Below are 17,729 nucleotides of genomic sequence, written 5' to 3'. Positions count from 1 at the left end.
TCAAGTGAAGAACCTTAACGGATCTGTGAAGATGGTCACCATGGTGGTTTTTCTTCTGGCTTTTGTTGGAGCGGCATCTTCAGAACTCAGACGGAGCTGTGACCCGGAGCAAGGACAAGAAACGCTGACTCTTTGCTCAAATTACAAAAACATTTTACACCTCTGATGTTCAGACAAAACTTGAAGAGAACCAAATGCTGCTGCGAGACAGGATTGACGCTATGGAAGGTAGGACCGGACTGCAGCTTGATTCTGCAAGCGGCAACATTAGTGCGCTTGAAAGGTTAATGACAAATGTTTCAAACGCACAAAAGGACCTAGAAGAGATGGCGTCACAAACTGAGATGGAGTTGAGAGATGCAAAGACAAAGCTGGAGGAACAGGAAGTTGACATTGCCAGCCTGAAGAGAGAAGTTGGAGAACTGGTCAAACACGGGGAGAGAGTCAGTGGAAACATCAGTGAGATTGAGGAGAGACTTGATACAACTGAGAGCAGTTAAGGGAGAGAAACTTGAAAATCTGGAGTCAGAAACTGGGGCTGCGTTCAATGCCACACAGAAACTGCTGACTCTATGCAAGAAGGAACTCTCCCACCTTAACTCGACGGCCCGGGAGCTTGAAGTCAAAGTCGAAGCCCTACTGAATCCCACGGAGACGCAACTTGAAGCTAACCTGACGGAAATACAAAATGACAGCGGAGGTAAGTTCTACAAGTCTGCATTATCTTTAAAAAAAACCTGAATGATCAAAAGGCTGAAGTTGATGGATTCAGGAATGTTTATGAACAGCTGAAAAATTCAGTGCCCCAGCAGAAGGCTGACATTGACGGTCTCGAGAGCGACGAGATGGTCCAATCCCTTAACAAAAGCTTTGCAACTTGTACCCCCGAAAATGGATAAATACTGAGCTGCTGCTTTTTTATAACAATGTAAAATTCTATGTTAAAAGTAACACTACACTTTTTTTTTTTTTTTCTGCAGAACCCAGAACTGAAGAAAGTGAACTCTCATTAGAGGCGATGCGCCTTACAGCAGAAGGTAAGGGAAAGTATCGTAAGTAATAGTTCAAGATGCTAAACACACGCAACTGAATTTAACAATATTTGCATTTCTTTTGTCAGTCAATGCCAAGGTGGCCTTTTCTGCAACTATAATCGAATCCAACGATGCGTTCACTGGACCCGGCACGAACGGCACCAACAATATTCTCATCTATAACAGTCTTCACAAATGTTGGCTTCGATTACAACAGTAAAACAGGTATGTTCTAGATGCATAACCTTCAGAAGACTGATCAATGATTAACAGATATGAAAGTATGCCTCTTTAATAAAATGGAATGCATCCTCCATATTATTGGATATCGTATGGGAAACATTGGTTTAGTGATATGGTCAGAACATGGAAAAATCTTCCTACCAGGGCCTCTGAAGCTTTTCCACAAGCTTCCTATAAATCCATTAAGCTTTAGGATGTGTTCGTAGGTGATTTTGTTACTTTTAGAATAAAGGTGGCCAATTGTTTTCCCCAGTTTGTAATCTTTATGCTAACCAGCTGCATGGCTTTATCTTCATTTTTTAACATGCAGACATAAGAGTGGTATCGATCTTATAATCTAACTGAGAAGATGATGGTTATTTATGTTTCCGTTGAGTAGAAAAATGTATTGTGGACAAATGTTTTTAGAACTTATTGATATCATTGCATTCTTGACTGAAAGGCGTTTACCACTTTTCATTCATGACTTTCGGCTACAACGGTCACACTTCAGGAGCCATCCTGGTGAAGAACAGGAATTACCAAGTGAGCACCTGGGAATTCACTGGCTCAGATAACAGCGGCAACACGGTAATCCTTGAGCTGGATGTCGGAGAGACCGTCAACGGCATCCTGTGGAAGGGTGGAAAAATGCTTAAGTGGGTTCCTCATCTTCCCAACATTGTAGATTTTAGAATAGAATGAGATGCCATGGCTTGTTCAGGGATGCTCGTCTCAATCTGTTCTTCTTCCTTTTTTTTTCTCATGTAAAGTTTAAACATTTTGGAGGATTGTTGAAATGTCAATAAAAGAAATGCAACAAATGTTTTAAAACTTTTTGGCTTGCTGTGCATCAAACACCTCACTACTAGTTAAAGATGTTTTTAAAACCCGAGATCAACATATGAACATTGGGTTGTACATCCCGACGCTGCCTAGGTTGGTGTTGATCTCCACCAATGGCGTAAAGACACTCTTTGTGTACCACCACTGAGAAGTTGCTTCTGAACTCCTGCATTTCAGCGTGCATTTTCCAGCTGTCCTGCACGGGGTCATAACTATAGTATGTGTGCGATGAAAGCAAAGATGGACATGTTCAGACCCTGGCTGTGCATCTGTGGGACAATCTAGAGCCTTGACTAAATGCTATAGTACTTTTTGTTCCTCAATACCTTGCCTACTTTATTAAATCTTAATCAAATGTATTTAAATCTGCTGTTATGTATTTAAAAAAAAAAAATCAAGTCTAAAATATATTGTCTTGAATTTTTCAGTTCATGATTTGTTTAGCGTGTTGGCATGCTAACATTCCCTGATTAGCACCGAACAGAGTACAGCTGAGGCTGGGTTGTTTTGTCAAAACCAAAGCATTGGATGAAATAACCCGATGGTTTCACGTCATGAAAAGTCGGATTAAGATTATTAATCCTCACTCTCTGGGGTCACAGACGATGGATAGAAAAATATTTCAATAAAGAGCTTAAATATCAGCCTCATGGTGGTGCTAGAGGAAAAGACTGAGGATCAGTTATAATACATCCTCTGTGAAACATAAATGCACCAAATGTTGTGCTATTCCATCAATACAATATTTTAGAAGATTATATTTCCTCATGTGGCTTAAGGCCAATTGTTGCCGCAGAAAGGCTAGTTCGAGTGTCCAATGAGGGACATGAATGACACTATATTGGTCCATAAACATCTCTACAGTGCAATTAATGGATGTTACTAGCTCCACCCTTTTCTGTCACTTTGGATTGCAAAAAAATAAGATGTTAACGGTCAGAAACCAAGATGGCGACGGTCAAAATACTGAACTCAAGGCTTTAAAACAGCAGACCAATGGGTGACGTCACGGTGACACAGGGTACATTCCAAGTCTCTTAATTGCATCCCCGTTTCCCTCACTTGGGTCCTTTCCTTGCGTCTTAGTCCCTCCCACCAGTGATGCATGGAGGAAACCATTCGAGGAGAGAGGAACGAGGAAATATGTTTTTAGAGACATGAGACGTCCTTTCCTCAGTTGCTCACGTGAAGCGACGTCTGTTTCTGATGACGGAGGATCAGCTGATCACAGCTGGATCAGCTGTCATTCGGCTTTAACAGTTGGAGAGACTTTTGAGAAGTTTGTGTCTGTTCACATGATCACTGTACTTAATGATAGGAACTAATAATACTAATAACTAATAAAGACACACAGTAATCACCACTGTAGAGGTGTTTCTCTCTGTAGTCTGTTAACAAACTGTGTCCTGTGTTCTGTTTATAAGCACAGGATCCATTTCTACCGGTGGAATGCGATCGTCTTATTTATGAATTATTTGCGTCTGTACGTTTTGAAATTGTGAGTGTGGCGTCATTATTAAATAACCCAGAATATGAATATTGTTTCTCTTAAATGATAAAACTCATCAAACCCGACAATCAGGAATGAACAGCCTCACGTGACTGAATGAAATGATGATAAATGATGTAAAAAGTGTTTCGTCTCTCAAAGTTGTTTGTGGTCGTTTTGTTGTTCAGTCTACAATGAACATTTATTTAAACCAGACGGCAAATCAGAAACCTAATCAAATATAAACTAGAGTTTATTCTGTGATCTGTCTTCACTCTGGTATGAAACTCCAGTCAGTCAGTCCGATCGGCTGCAGCGTCCAATCACATAACTGATGAACAATGAGGGGGCGTGTCGGCCGTTAAAACACTTCCTGGAAGTCTGTTCCCGTGGTTCCTCGCTCATGGCTCCTCCGAGGTCCCTCCTCCATCCTCGAGCCTTGCTCCTCCGAGCTACATTAGAGCTTTGGGACGCCCGTCAATATGGCGGCGCAGAAACAACTTCCGGTTCAAGCGAGGATCGAGGGCGAGGAAACGACAATTAAGAGACTTGAGAAGTACCCTAAGTCCACTTCTTATTTACAAACCTTTTAATAAAACGCTCTATAAAGAAAGAGTAAAAGGAACAAGGTACATCATAAATACATATACATCATAAGAACTATATCATAAAAGATCATTATAAGAGAACCCTAAGAGACTGACATGGACCCATGTTTGTCCTTTTATATGGGGACAAGGGATCTCTAATTCCGTGTTCACACCAAACGCGGCACGAATTCATTGCGCCGCCGGTCTCATAGAACATCATAGAAAGGTCATGCTGTGTTTTAGTATCTACAATTTTTGACATTTGGTGATTAGATGGCAAGCACTTCTGTTCTGGAAACGGCTCAGGAGCCCCCTTATTGTCAATATACCTATAAGCCATGCTTCCTCTGAATGCCATAGGTCTCTAGTTTAGCTGTGGTCATCCTAGAGGTCACAACAGGTCATTTTATACAGTGAGGTCAAGTTTCAAAAAATGGTCTCGCTATGTGAAATGGCTACTACTATGGGGACTAGCATCATCACACATGAAGACAATTGATCCACAAGAGTCGCAGCCTTACCCCAGTTGTAATGCAATGCAATTCTAAGACTATTTAGGGCGCAGAAATATTCAAATACACCATTTTTAGAATAGGGGGAACTAACACATTCATACATGCAAACTGCTTAGTTTTTGGATTATGGAAAAGGATTATCAAAAAGTGAACATGTGTGTGACGGGGAGACTTGTGTGTACACATAGAACCCATTTTTATTCACCTATCTTGAGGTGAGAGTTTAGGGGATCCCTCTGAAAAATCTCCATTCCCGTTTTCACACTTTGAAGCGTTTTCCAGCCTCGTCCTGACAAGCTAGCATGATGTGGTTGGTACCAATGGATTCATCGGGTCGTCTGGTTTTATATGATACCTTCATATGATTTCTCCACAACTGAGGCAGCTGCAGCCTCCGACCACCAGCATGTCGGCCGGGGCATTACCACCTCTTTGGACGGACTCTATCACGTCTATGGCTGAAAAATATATATATCATGTATAAATAGGCTAGTTCTGTTGTACTTTTACTTGGGTAGGATTTACAATAAAGGATACTTTTACTTGTTTGGTGTAGGCTACTTTTACCAAAGTACAGGATGTGTATTTAGGTACTGTATGGTGTATAATTATGAAAAATAAACTTGTATTGACTTGAACTCAAAGATACTTTTGATCATTAGACTGAAAGGCAAAATGTGAAGCCGATAGATATTCAGAGGACACAAAGGATAATGGTGCTGAAGCTGTAGTTGTTGTTGTTTTGTTCCTGCGAGTATTATTAGCAGAAAGACTGCTCCTGTTTTGGCCTTTCCTCCCCTCAGCAGTCTCATAAACAACATTCACCACACGCAGGGAAGTCTCTGCTTGGGTTTCTCCACAAGTCCACGCCCCTGTGGCTGACAGAGGGCTACATGCCTGCATGGTCCCGGGCGAGGATTCAGGAAGGTTAGCGGACAGAGAAGGAGAAGGGGGGCACCGCGCACATCAATGATCCGAAACCTCTTCGCATGAAAAGCCGAGCCGTCACATCCTCAACTCCAGCTCTCATCTAACCGCAAGGTAGGTCACTAAGCACCGCTGCGATGGAGGAATAATAAGAGAGCGTGTTGGTCCGACGTGTATAAATATAGCGTGAGCGTCTCACCAACCGGTTTACACCGCGATCACCGTTAGTTTACCTGGTATATTCAAACAGACGGTCGTCGTGCATATAGGTTACGCATTCGTTTGCGTGCCCGCGCCTCAGAGCCGCGCGTTCACCCTACGTGTCCTCAGAATCCTAAAACAGGGAACTCAAGCGCCTTAACCGGATGACTTCTTGATGGTTCGTGCTGATCTCAGGATGAATCGCAGCTCTTCTGACTGGATTAACACTTTTTTTTAGGAGCTAGTAACTAAATTCTATAAAAGTGCGCCTCATTAATAGGTGGGGTTTTTTTCTGCAATGCGGGTAGTTTTTTTCTTCTTCACCATATCCTTAACGAGACAAGACTTTTTGTACGCCAGGGGCTGGGTGTGTTCCAAACAAGTCTGTTTTTGGATATCTGGGATTCAGACAAATTTCCTGTCAGGAAGGGACAAGGATATGGCCCGGTCAGCTCAACTCAATGGCTGACTCATCCAGTGCACAGACAGGGTTTTTCCTAAGGACCCAATACAAACTGCAGGCTTCACACCCTGACCCCAAAGCCTCCTTTCTCTGTGTCATCTCTTTTATTTTTTTCCATGACTCCACCCTGTTATTAAAACAGTATAAAATGGCCATACAGATGACATTTAAGTAACTATTTTTAACTTTTGCCATGCAGCCAGATTATAATTTATTAGCTATTAGTTTAAGGACTCAGTCTTTTACCCTTAAAGGGGTACATCACCAATTTCACATATGGTGATTCAGTTTACTTGTATCTGTGTGGTCTTGATACTTTTTAATAGAAAGCCTGCATTACAAGCTGGAGAAGTGGGGTTTGTAAGATCTGGGCAATTTGGAGGCATTGAGGATCTGAACAAAGACACTTTTGTGTTGCATTGTGGTAAACATCGTTTTTTTGGGTTGGGGGGCGGGGGGTCTTTACTATTGAGAATACATTGACCTCCTCTGACTGCCCACAACCTTTTATAAACTCTTTTCATTATTAGTATCACTCCCTTGCAAACAGGCTGCAACCTCCAGGTCTGAAAGTAAAGCCAAATGTGAAAAAGCCTTAAACCTGCATTCTCTCTAATGGCCATCAGGGGGAGTCTTCCGGCGGTGCAAAGAAGTCTGATTGTATAGAAGTCTATGAGAAAATGACCCTACTTCTCACTTGATTTATTACCTCAGTAAACATCATAAACATGAGTTTACGGTCTCAATCGCCAGTTTTAAGTCTTCTTTAATACAGCATGATGTTCATTTTGTAAATTATGGTCCAACTTAGAGTAAAACCATGAAGCAGGCTATCATTAAGGTCGTGGCTGCCTTGTAATTGACAGGTTGCTACCACAGCATGGTCCAGTCTGGGGGCTGTCCGTGTTTTCGACTTACAAAGTGTTTTCAGGTGATGAAAGTTGACTGTAACCTTTTTGGTCACCTACAAATTGTTATTCAATGTTTCGACATACTGAGCTGTACCCTCCCGTGTCACTTCTGATTGCGACAGCCAAAAACCAAGATGGCGATGGACAAAATACCAGACTACAGGCTTTACACTGGCAGTACACAAACCAATGGATGATGTCATATTGATAGGCCACTTCTTATATACAGTCCTACAACTCTGGATAATACCGCAAAACACCAGTAGTAGAAGTATTCAGATCCTGCATTAAAATGTACTTAAAGTATCAAAAGTAAAAGTATGCATTATGCTGAAAAGCTCGATTCGGAGTGCCCGTATATTATGTTGTTAGATTGTTCAGGTGGAGCTCTTATGAACTACTTGATATCATGTTGGGTTGTCTCATAAACCATTTTCGCAACCCCAAGGGCCACAAGGAAATATACGATCCTGAAAAAATAGCTCAGTACTATTATTTAACATTGTAGGCTATTACAGACTGTTTTTGCAGTAATTACCTTGTGGTCCGCACCGCAATTTATCCGTAACACTCCGTCACTCCCCGAACAAAAATATAGGGATTTTGAACTGAAGTTGGTAACTTGTAAGCAAGATAACCAATCTATCATCATCACCTTTCAGCATTCAGCAGAGTGTGGCTGGGAGGTCACGAAATTGTCGCTAGAACAACAGTCCACAGTTGGGGAAAGGTTGGGAAGGTTAGCTTATCTTAACCACCATAGCTGTCAAATACATTTAATGGACTAAAAAGTCCAATTTTACAATGTTGTGGAGTACAAGTATAAGTGACCATAAAGCTTATACAAAAATAGAAAAAGGCCATCTCAAGTAAAGTTCAAGTGCCTCAAATTGTACTTAAGTACAGTGCATGTAGCCTACTTATCTTACATCAGTGTAAAACACACTATTAACATTTTTCATGGGGACTATTTCTTTAAAAAGTAGTTCCAACGAAACCTGTTCTCAGCAAGGTCTGCGTATAAGAGTAACAAGATCATTGTTTCTGGAAACAGATGTTGCTGTTGGATTTTTTATTTATTTAATGAAAACATTTTTTCAATACTAGAAACAAAATTCCATTGAGATGGATATGTGAAACCTAACACAAAAACTGCTCGGATAGATACAACTAGAGCTGAGTGAGGAAAATGTTTCTTGGCCTTTCAACCGTCTGTAGACAGTTCAGTGTAAACATCCTCTAAATACATCCTGCCTGTTGTCATGACACTGAGACGGAAGAATCAATAAAAATGTTTAATTGAACTATCAAAACTGTGATGTCTCTAAAACCCCCAGGCTTTCAGCTACCTATTCAGCGTTACCTTGCAGCTAAACTCATTAATAATGAATGGAGGTTTGAGTGTAGATGTATTCAGCTATTGACAGCACTTGACAATGTGGGCCTGTGGAGCTGCAGATGATAAAAATACATTATGGTCTGGCACCTTGTAGATTTTTCATTATACCAGCATAAACTTTTGAGACATATGGGAGATATTTGTATTTAGACATTTTTATTGTTTCCAGCATTGAATGCATCATACTATAATCATGTTAAATATATTTCACACTGACATGTTTTACAACAAAGATCACTGGTGCTGATAGAGAATTTTCATCGACTGGGTTAAGTTTGAATGACACTGCAGCCAACCTACTGCCAGACAGACAAAAGAAATAGAACACTTGCAGCTGTAGTAAGCACTTTACAGAAGGTGAGCACAGTGTGAGCAGAAAGCTGTATCGGGGACACACCACTCTTTTTCATGCTACATTTGTTAACAAAGACAGATTTGTAACAGTCTTCTAAGACAGTAATAGCTAAGTAATAGCATAATAGTCAATTTTGTCCATCATCGGGTACATTGTAAAGCCATTTTTCAATGTGCTCCTTGGACTTTGAAGTTAATGTCCTAACGAAAGCTCTACAACATGAGTCATTTAGTTGTTTATGGGCACTGACTTTTAAATAGTTACATTTGTAATGTGCATTTGTATAATGTTGGCGCTCCACTAGAGAGGGAGTCATCAGTCTGAGGAAACATTCTGTATTCACTGGTCTCTGTTTATCACTGAGCTATCACCAGAGAGGACATGGTGTGAAAATTCAAGGTGCAAGGACTATTTGTGTTTTTGAGTCCATATTATACAAGACTAAAGCTGCATTCATAGCAACTCAGGTGTTGCGCCGTTTAGCGCAGGATTGTGCGACAATGTCGGATGGGCCATTGAGTGACACTCCTTTGATTGAGCCATTTGATTTCAATGGCCGGTTGTGCGATTGGCCACAGCAGAGGTGAAATCAGGTTGCGTTTGTCCAAAAGTTGACTCTGTTTCAACGCAGGCCGCTGAATCTTTCCCGGCATCCCCTGTGGTGCCCCACTGCTTCGCTGCAATGACTGATTAGGTGTGAATGCAGCCTAATGTCTGATTTATACTCTGCAGCTCTCTGCGAGCACTGCAAACCTTCTCTGTGACTCTGTGGAAGCTTCGCGCAAGCTTTTTCCCAGAAGTTTAAATTAGGTATAAGAGCGTTCTGCTCTAAGAGGCTCAAAGTCAGGCACAACGGGGCTTTGAGCTAATTGCCAAGATCAACATGCTAACATGCTCACCTTGACAATGCTAACATGCTGATGTTTAGCAGGTATGTTCACAATGTTCACCTTCTTATTGTTTGGCATGTTCTCAATCTAACATTTGCTAGGTAGCACTAAACACAGGAGAGGGTAATGGGAATGACATTAGTTTTTGTATTTGGTCATCTTTTGTTGCAACAATCACAAGGTAAACACTAGGCTACAAATACGGCGTTCACATCACAAACCCCTGCCTACCCCTGGCATGAAGGCATGCTAGTGGCCCTGTGAGGCACAGCTGTACTTTGAGCTGAATGCTAACAGCATGCTAACATGCTCACAATGACAGTGCTAAAATGATGATGAAGAAGGTATGTTTTGCCGTGTTCACTCTCTTAGTACAGCTTGTGAGCAGTGGTGTATAAAGTACCCAAAAGCCATACTTGAGTAAAAGTAAAGATACCTTACTGGAAAATGACTCCAGTAAAAGTAAAAGTCACCTATTAGAATACTACTTGAGTAAAAGTCTTAAAGTATCTGATATTTATTGTACTTAAGTATCAAAAGTAATTTTCTGATATTAAATGTACTTAAGTATTGAAAGTAAAAGTACAAGTAAATGCTGTTAATAAAAAAGCAAAGGGTCAGAATTTTGAGAATTATGAAGTTTATTCTTTTAAGTGCTGTGGCACCATGACCAAGGACATGGAGCTGTGTTGAAAATAATTGGGTTGGCTGTGATCCATCCAGGAGCAACAATGTTCAACATACTATATTGTACATAAGTATACTTTTGCATCTACTATGAACTTATCGTCATAATTCTCCGAAAAGCAATATGACACTATGAAGGAGTTGTAACAGTGCGTTTATAAGTATGCTCATTCCGACTAGAGGATGTAGAGGGCAAATGCATAATATTGTGTTCAGCAAAAAATATCCGCTTGATGCATCAGGTCAGTGTTTTGAGAAAGGACACCTGCCTTGTAAACTCCTATGGGCCTGATCTGAGCACAATAGGCAAAGGTTTTGCTCAAGCTGAATCTGCAATTGGGCGACTGCTACCATCATAACTCCATCTGATCATCCACAAAATGACTCAAATATCAAAACATGATCAATACTAAAGCAGCAACCCAGTCATTACTTGAAACTGAAAAATGTCCTGTTCATCTTCAAAAGAAGTTGGTTTTCAAAATTGCGAGAATTCAGTCTCGCTCTTCTTGGGCTGAAGACTAGTCCTGCGATGCTAAATAGCCTTTCACAGGCCGCTGAGGCAGGTAGAGGTGTGTTCAGCTTCACACACAGCTTGCGCACAGCTGGGAAGGATTTCCCTAATGCTTCCTGACAATCCTATGGTGTGGTGGCTAGCTAACGTTAAGTTAGCTAACGTTAGCCAACTAGTGCTGCAATGATTATAGCTAAGATGACTCAAATCAACAAAATCTCACAACTGTCAACACTTCCTCAGCTCACTAACTCGCTAGCGATCCACGGGTGTTGGTCTTCGTCACCACCGTAGTTTGTTGCGGGAGTAGCAGGTGCTTCCATTTCTGCTTCCATCATGAAATCAGTCATCGTACAGTGGAATTATACTAATGTAGTCGCGCTAGCTAGCATCCTGGGCATCTTTGAGAGCACTTGTTTGCAATTGCGCATTAACGTGATTAACCAATGATTTAACTTGCAAGCTAGGACCACTGATTCACCAAACCTGCTTGCTTGCAGTCTCTGTTCCACCACAGTCCCCGACGTTGGTCTCATGATTCATTTTTTTTCTAAAGATAGATTTGATTTTGTAGCGAGTAACGAAGGTTTCAGGGGAAATGTATCGGAGTAAAAGTATCAGTTTTCTTTGCAAAATGTAGTGAAGTAAAAGTCAACAGAAATATAAATAGTAAAGTAAAGTACAGATATCCAAAAAAACGACTTAAGTACAGTAACAAAGTATTTCTACTTCGTTACTATACACCACTGGTTGTGAGCATGCTAACATTTGCAAATGAGCAAGTACAGCTGAGGTGGATTGGAATGTGGTTAATTTGGGCAAATATATATTGATATTTTGACCTGATGGCAGCGCCAGATGAAAAATTGAGGATTGAAGCAATTACAATTCATCTTGAGGGGTATTTGAATGAAGGCTCTCAACTTATTTTTGTGAGTTGTTACAAACCGGAATCTCCTTTATTTACACTGTGATTGCAATAATGGCATTGTTCTTTTTTCCTTTGCGTAGACTGAAAATGATAAGTGTATGTTATATATAATTTTCCACTTTTTTTGTTAACAGCCATCATGATTCCTGTGATGGAATTCCGGCAATTCTCTGAACAGCAGCCAGCGTTCAGAGTCCTGAAACCGTGGTGGGATGTGTTCACCGACTACCTGTCTGTAGTCATGCTCATGATTGGTGTCTTCGGATGCACTCTTCAGGTCAGTGACAAAGCCTCACCATGATGTCTCTACTTTGGTGAACAGGCTTCTCCTTCGTGAGTTACATAAGGTTATGTGATGGCTTGTGCCACTTGTGTTTCCACTTTTTGACTGTAACCATTTGTTTGAAAGTGAAGGGGAAAATGTAGATAATGGACACTAATGTAACTTCAGTCTAAACTGCATCATGTTTATAAGATAAAAGGAGTTGTCCTGCTATTTTTTTCAGAACATCTAGAGTGATTTAATTCACTCGAGCTCTCTCCGATAGAACATTACTGCCCTGCCTCGTGCATTGGCAGCAGCTCAAAAGCACTAATTCCCTGCTTTTACAACCGGGACTGTGTACGGCATTCAGCCCAACAGGAGTTCACCAGTGGAAACATTTACCCACCCAGCCCCTTTTAGTAAACATAAGATTCCAAACTCCTGTGGCCTGGCGCTTAACTTTTCTCTCTGTGAGGAATAGGACCATTTTTTGGCTCCTCTATAGTGTAAATCCTGGAAATGATACCAAAACATTTTTTAGAAAAACTGTTAACAGGATATTTATCAGTGTGGGAGCAGCTATTGTTTCCCACTCTCACTATAACAATGTTTAGACATGATCAAATAGTTTATAATAATTTATTCAATTATTTATGTGGCCAAGTTTACATTATAACTCAGACCATTATCAACATGCCATTTTGTGTAATTACTTCATAGTCGCACACAACATTAGAGTTAAAGGGAGAAATACAGAGAGAGACTGAGTTTGTAAAATTCTGCAGATCAGCTCTTCGGAGACCCCAGCAGACCTGACTTTGCATTTCAGTCTGTGGTGTGCTGCAGCACAGCTGGATTGCCCTTCATTTAGTAATAATGTCCTTTTGCATTCACTCTTCACAAATGAAGTTTGTTTGCACTTAACATACTGTAATATTGCAGATCATCTGAATCAGACAGCTTGACAGAGTGCACAAAATCTCTCTCCTTCAGTTATGTGACCATTGAATTAAAGCATCCATTTCCTGTTATTGCAGAGTGAAGCAGCTGTTTTTCAACATGCACTGTACGGTAAACACTAAAGCCAGTTCTTGTTTACTGATACCAACTTCTGGCAAATATTCAGTATGTTTTCTCTCACTCAGTACACCGGGTTTCTCCGAGAAATCAGGTTACTCAAGTAATCAGAAAACACCTGGTCAATGCAGGACGTTGAGGTTACTTTATTTACCTTTCAGAGCCGTTCGTTGGCAGTGAGTCAATGCGTTATTGCGGATGGGAAGAAGCTTTTGCTGAAGCTGCTGTGGTGTGTTGTGAGACTTTCTTGACTGATGCCTTGGGTTGTATTTAGTTTTCCACCAGGTACACAGGTGTGTTCAGGGGGTTTCTAACCATGTACCGGCCCCAGAGCAAACTAATCTGTCTTTTTTTTCTCACTCATTTTGTTTCAGGTAATGCAAGATAAAATCATATGCCTTCCTCTGAGAGTCTCGGTGAACAGAAGTGAAGTGGAATCGAAGTCACTGTTACACCTGCAATCCAATATTTCAACCGTACCAAGAGAAATGACAGGTCTAAAAACCGATCTGGATCTTCAACAGTACAGTTTCATCAATCAGATGTGTTATGAGAAGGCTCTGCACTGGTATGCCAAGTACTTCCCCTATTTGGTTCTTATACACACACTCATTTTCATGGTGTGTAGCAACTTTTGGTTCAAATTCCCTGGCTCGAGCTCTAAAATAGAGCATTTCATCTCCATGCTTGGCAAGTGCTTCGACTCTCCCTGGACCACACGAGCTTTGTCGGAGGTGTCCGGAGAAAATCCAGAGGAAAAGGAAGATAAAAAGAGTGCCACTTCTAGGTCTAACATCGCTTTGTCTCCTGGAGAAGGAAGTCTGGAGAAGACACAGTCGATCCCGGAGAAGATCGTAGTGGACAAGCCATCAGCAAGTGCTCTTGACAAAAAAGAGGGTGAACAAGCCAAAGCCCTTTTTGAAAAGGTGAAGAAGTTCCGTTTGCACGTTGAGGAAGGGGACATCCTCTATCTTATGTACGTTCGGCAGACAGTGTTCAAGGTGTTCAAATTCCTACTGATCATTGCTTATAATAGTTCCCTAGTGAATAAAGTGCAGAATAGAGTGCATTGCAAAGTTGAGATCCAGGACATGACGGGCTACAAAGAGTTTGATTGTAACCACACAATGGCTCATCTGTTTTCTAAGTTGTCCTACTGTTACCTGTGTTTGGTGGCCGTCTATGGCTTGACAAGCCTTTACACCTCTTACTGGCTGTTTTACCGCTCACTGAAAGAGTACTCCTTTGAGTATGTGCGACAGGAAACAGGCATCAACGACATCCCAGACGTCAAGAACGACTTTGCTTTCATGCTGCACATGATCGATCAGTATGACCCGCTGTATTCAAAGCGGTTTGCCGTTTTTCTATCCGAGGTCAGTGAGAACAAACTGAAGCAGCTCAACCTCAACCACGAGTGGACCACGGAGAAATTGCGTCTGAGACTGCAGACTAACAGCAACAACAGACTTGAACTTCAGCTCTTCATGCTCCCTGGGTTACCCGACCCTGTCTTCGAGTTGACGGAGCTGCAGTCGCTCAAGCTGGAGATCATCAACAATGTCACCATCCCTGCCTCCATCGCGCAGCTGGAAGACCTGCAGGAGCTGTCTCTTTACCAAAGCTCTTTAAAGTTGCACACAACAGCTACCTCCTTCCTCAAAGAGAACCTGAAAGTGCTTCGTGTGAAATTCGATGATAACAGGGAACTTCCACACTGGATGTATGGCCTGCGCAACCTAGAGGAGCTCTATCTCACCGGGTCTCTATGCCCTGATGTCTCCAAAAATATAGTTCTTGAGTCGCTGCGGGAGATGAAGTGTCTGAAAACTCTCTCCCTCAAGAGTAATTTGACAAAGATACCCCAGTCCATAGTGGATGTCTCCAGCCATCTGCAGCGGCTGTACTTCCACAACGATGGCTCTAAACTAGTAATGCTCAACAACCTGAAAAAGATGACCAACCTGATCGAGCTGGAGCTGGTACGTTGTGATCTGGAACGCATCCCACACGCGATCTTCAGCCTAACAAATCTGCAAGAGCTTGACCTGAAAGAGAATAACCTTCGCTCAATAGAGGAGATCATCAGCTTCCAACATCTTCGAAAACTCATTTGCCTCAAACTTTGGTACAATGGCATCATGTATATCCCAGAGCACATCAAGAAGCTTGGCTACCTAGAGCGCCTCTACTTCAGCCACAACAAGATTGAGATATTGCCTTCGCACCTGTTCTTGTGCAACAAGCTGCGCTACCTGGACCTGTCCAACAATGACATCCGGTTCATCCCTCCAGAGATTGGAGTCCTTCAGAGTCTACAGTATTTCTCTGTCACCTGTAACAAAATCGAAAGTCTACCAGATGAGCTGTTCTTTTGCAAAAAGCTCAAAACGCTAAAGCTTGGCAAGAACTCGCTGTCCATACTCTCGCCAAAGATTTCCTACTTAGCTCAACTGACATACTTGGACCTCAAATGCAACCACTTTGAGATTCTGCCACAAGAGCTTGGCTGCTGTCGTGCTTTGAAGCGCAGTGGCCTTATAGTGGAAGAGACACTATTCGAAACACTGCCTTCTGATGTCAGGGACCAAATGAAGGCTGAGTAAGATGCCTTATTGTCGCCACAGTGCCTGCTGTCTACCAATTCAAAGCATTCATTTTGTATGAAGTCATTACCATCTTTACACTACTGTTAAGTTATTTTTCTTGTTTCCTTGACGGAGGGAAAATGACTAATTTATATATTGTCACATAGATTGTGGCTGCAACGGGGGTGCTTGTTTTGTTTTTTGACATATTATCCAACCAAAAATTCTTCTTAAAGGAATAGTTCTTGCTGAGAGTTAGCTGCTAGCTTAGCACAAAGACCCACCAGCACTTCTGAAGTCAACTAATTAACACGTCATAGCTTGTTTGTTTTATCTGCACAAAAAAGTAAATGTAAAAAGGACAAGATGTGGTTTTATGGGGAGTAACATGCTGGACTATGCTTTGGCTTGATGCAGTTCGTGGAGTCACTTAATTAGGGATGGGTGATACAAAATACCTTTAATTAGATACGATACTTTTTGTTACAATTGTAACGATGCCAATACCAATTACCTTATACCTTAAACTAATCATTTCTTAGATGGGAATGTGATTTTTTCAAAATAATGGAAAAATGTATTACAAAAACAAATAGGAAGACTACAACGAAAAATGTTGCTCTAAGTGCAAAAAATATAGACCAGTATTTTACATAAATACTATGATTAAATAATAATAACTTTCAGGTTATATTGTCTTTAAATGTGCACTATTATTGCACAAATAGTGTATCTTGCTGTATTTTTATCTGCAGGCGAAAAGCAGCACCGCATCACACTACGTTTCCTTTCTGAAAAATAATGCAAAAATATTATCCACAAGTGATGAAGACATTTGGAAGTGATGTAGCCATCCACGTTTATATTTATTTATATATCTATACATCAACATTTTTTTGAAGGAATCGACACTAAATGAGTAGCTTGTAAGTATCAAAGTAGTAATATCACAGTATCAAGCCGCAGATTCCCACTCCTAAGTAGTGAGATTTTTGAGGTGCTGGTAGGAAGATATTTTTGAATCATTAGACAGAACCAGGCTAGCTACTTCCCTCTGTTTTAAATATTTCTGCTTAGCTAGCTGTCCCCTGGCTGTAGCTTCACATATAGCCTGCAGACACGAGTGATATTGATCTTCTCATCTTACTCTCGGCAAGAAAGCGAATAAGGCTTTTCCCCCAAATTATGTTTAAAAGCACATTTCCTGTCACTGCTACAATAAATAGTTTGATTACTGAATGTAAATATTATCCAAGACCTCACTGAGGGTGTGTTTAAGGCCAGTAGCCTTAAGTATGCTGTATTGTATATATCTACTGTTGCCCTTATAAAGTCTTTTATTTTCTTCAGGACACTGTTAGTTCTCATGGACCGCAGCAGGGGAGATGCACAAAAAAAGGGTATATTTCACATAAGTAGGCCTTCATGTAAAATATTGGCTGAACAATTCTGTATCTGAAAGATGCTAATTTAAAGTGCATTAAACTTAAAGGACTTGTCACACTGGTGTTTTTCTTCAGCTCTTGAAATGTGCACAAGAAGTGCACCATTACAAAAACGTTTTATTATAAACTGTATTCTTATGTTGTTAACCATTCAAAATGTATATATTTGTAAGTGTCACAGCTTAGGTTAACAATTTAAAGATTTAACAGCACAAAACTCCTAATAACATCTATTTAATTACTTGATATCGGAACGGGGTCACTGCACATTGCTTGCCCCCAATTGTGTTGTGGGATTAGATGCTACTTGCTGGTGAGGATTAATAAGGCAAAGAAGATTAGTCTAATATCATGCGCAAATGATGTCTAGAAGTGTCTAG

General features: G+C 41.0%; 1 protein-coding gene and 1 long non-coding RNA gene across 3 annotated transcripts; both read left to right on the top strand.

Moving 5' to 3' along the window:
• LOC116397536 (uncharacterized) lies at window positions 1-2,003 on the top strand. The gene is made up of 4 exons (XR_004213684.1): window positions 1-700; window positions 981-1,037; window positions 1,121-1,259; window positions 1,771-2,003. It is a non-coding gene; the product is annotated as an uncharacterized LOC116397536 (long non-coding RNA).
• A 3,534-nt stretch (window positions 2,004-5,537) lies between these two features.
• Window positions 5,538-17,661, top strand: lrrc8c (leucine rich repeat containing 8 VRAC subunit C). 2 transcript variants are annotated; one of them, XM_031873015.1, is made up of 3 exons: window positions 5,538-5,737; window positions 12,109-12,251; window positions 13,691-17,661. In XM_031873015.1, the coding sequence occupies exons 2-3, from the start codon at window positions 12,114-12,116 to the stop codon at window positions 15,920-15,922; spliced, it is 2,370 nt and encodes a 789-aa protein (XP_031728875.1). In that variant the 5' UTR covers window positions 5,538-5,737; window positions 12,109-12,113; the 3' UTR covers window positions 15,923-17,661. The 2 variants fall into 2 exon arrangements, with proteins under 2 accessions (XP_031728875.1, XP_031728876.1); XM_031873016.1 differs by having other exon boundaries at window positions 5,538-7,218.
• Window positions 17,662-17,729: the final 68 nt, after the last annotated feature.

The sequence above is a fragment of the Anarrhichthys ocellatus genome, unplaced genomic scaffold (assembly GCF_004355925.1).
Source record: "Anarrhichthys ocellatus isolate YVR2014 unplaced genomic scaffold, GSC_Weel_1.0 scaffold67, whole genome shotgun sequence".
Lineage (NCBI taxonomy): Eukaryota > Metazoa > Chordata > Actinopteri > Perciformes > Anarhichadidae > Anarrhichthys > Anarrhichthys ocellatus.
This window is presented reverse-complemented; position numbering and strand designations above follow the sequence as displayed.

Coding starts and splice junctions, on each gene's coding strand:
- lrrc8c (XM_031873015.1), top strand. CDS start 12,114: ATGATTCCTGTGATGGAATTCCGGCAATTCTCTGAACAGCAGCCAGCG. Junction 12,252..13,690: donor TCTTCGGATGCACTCTTCAG/GTCAGTGACAAA, acceptor ATTTTGTTTCAG/GTAATGCAAGATAAAATCAT.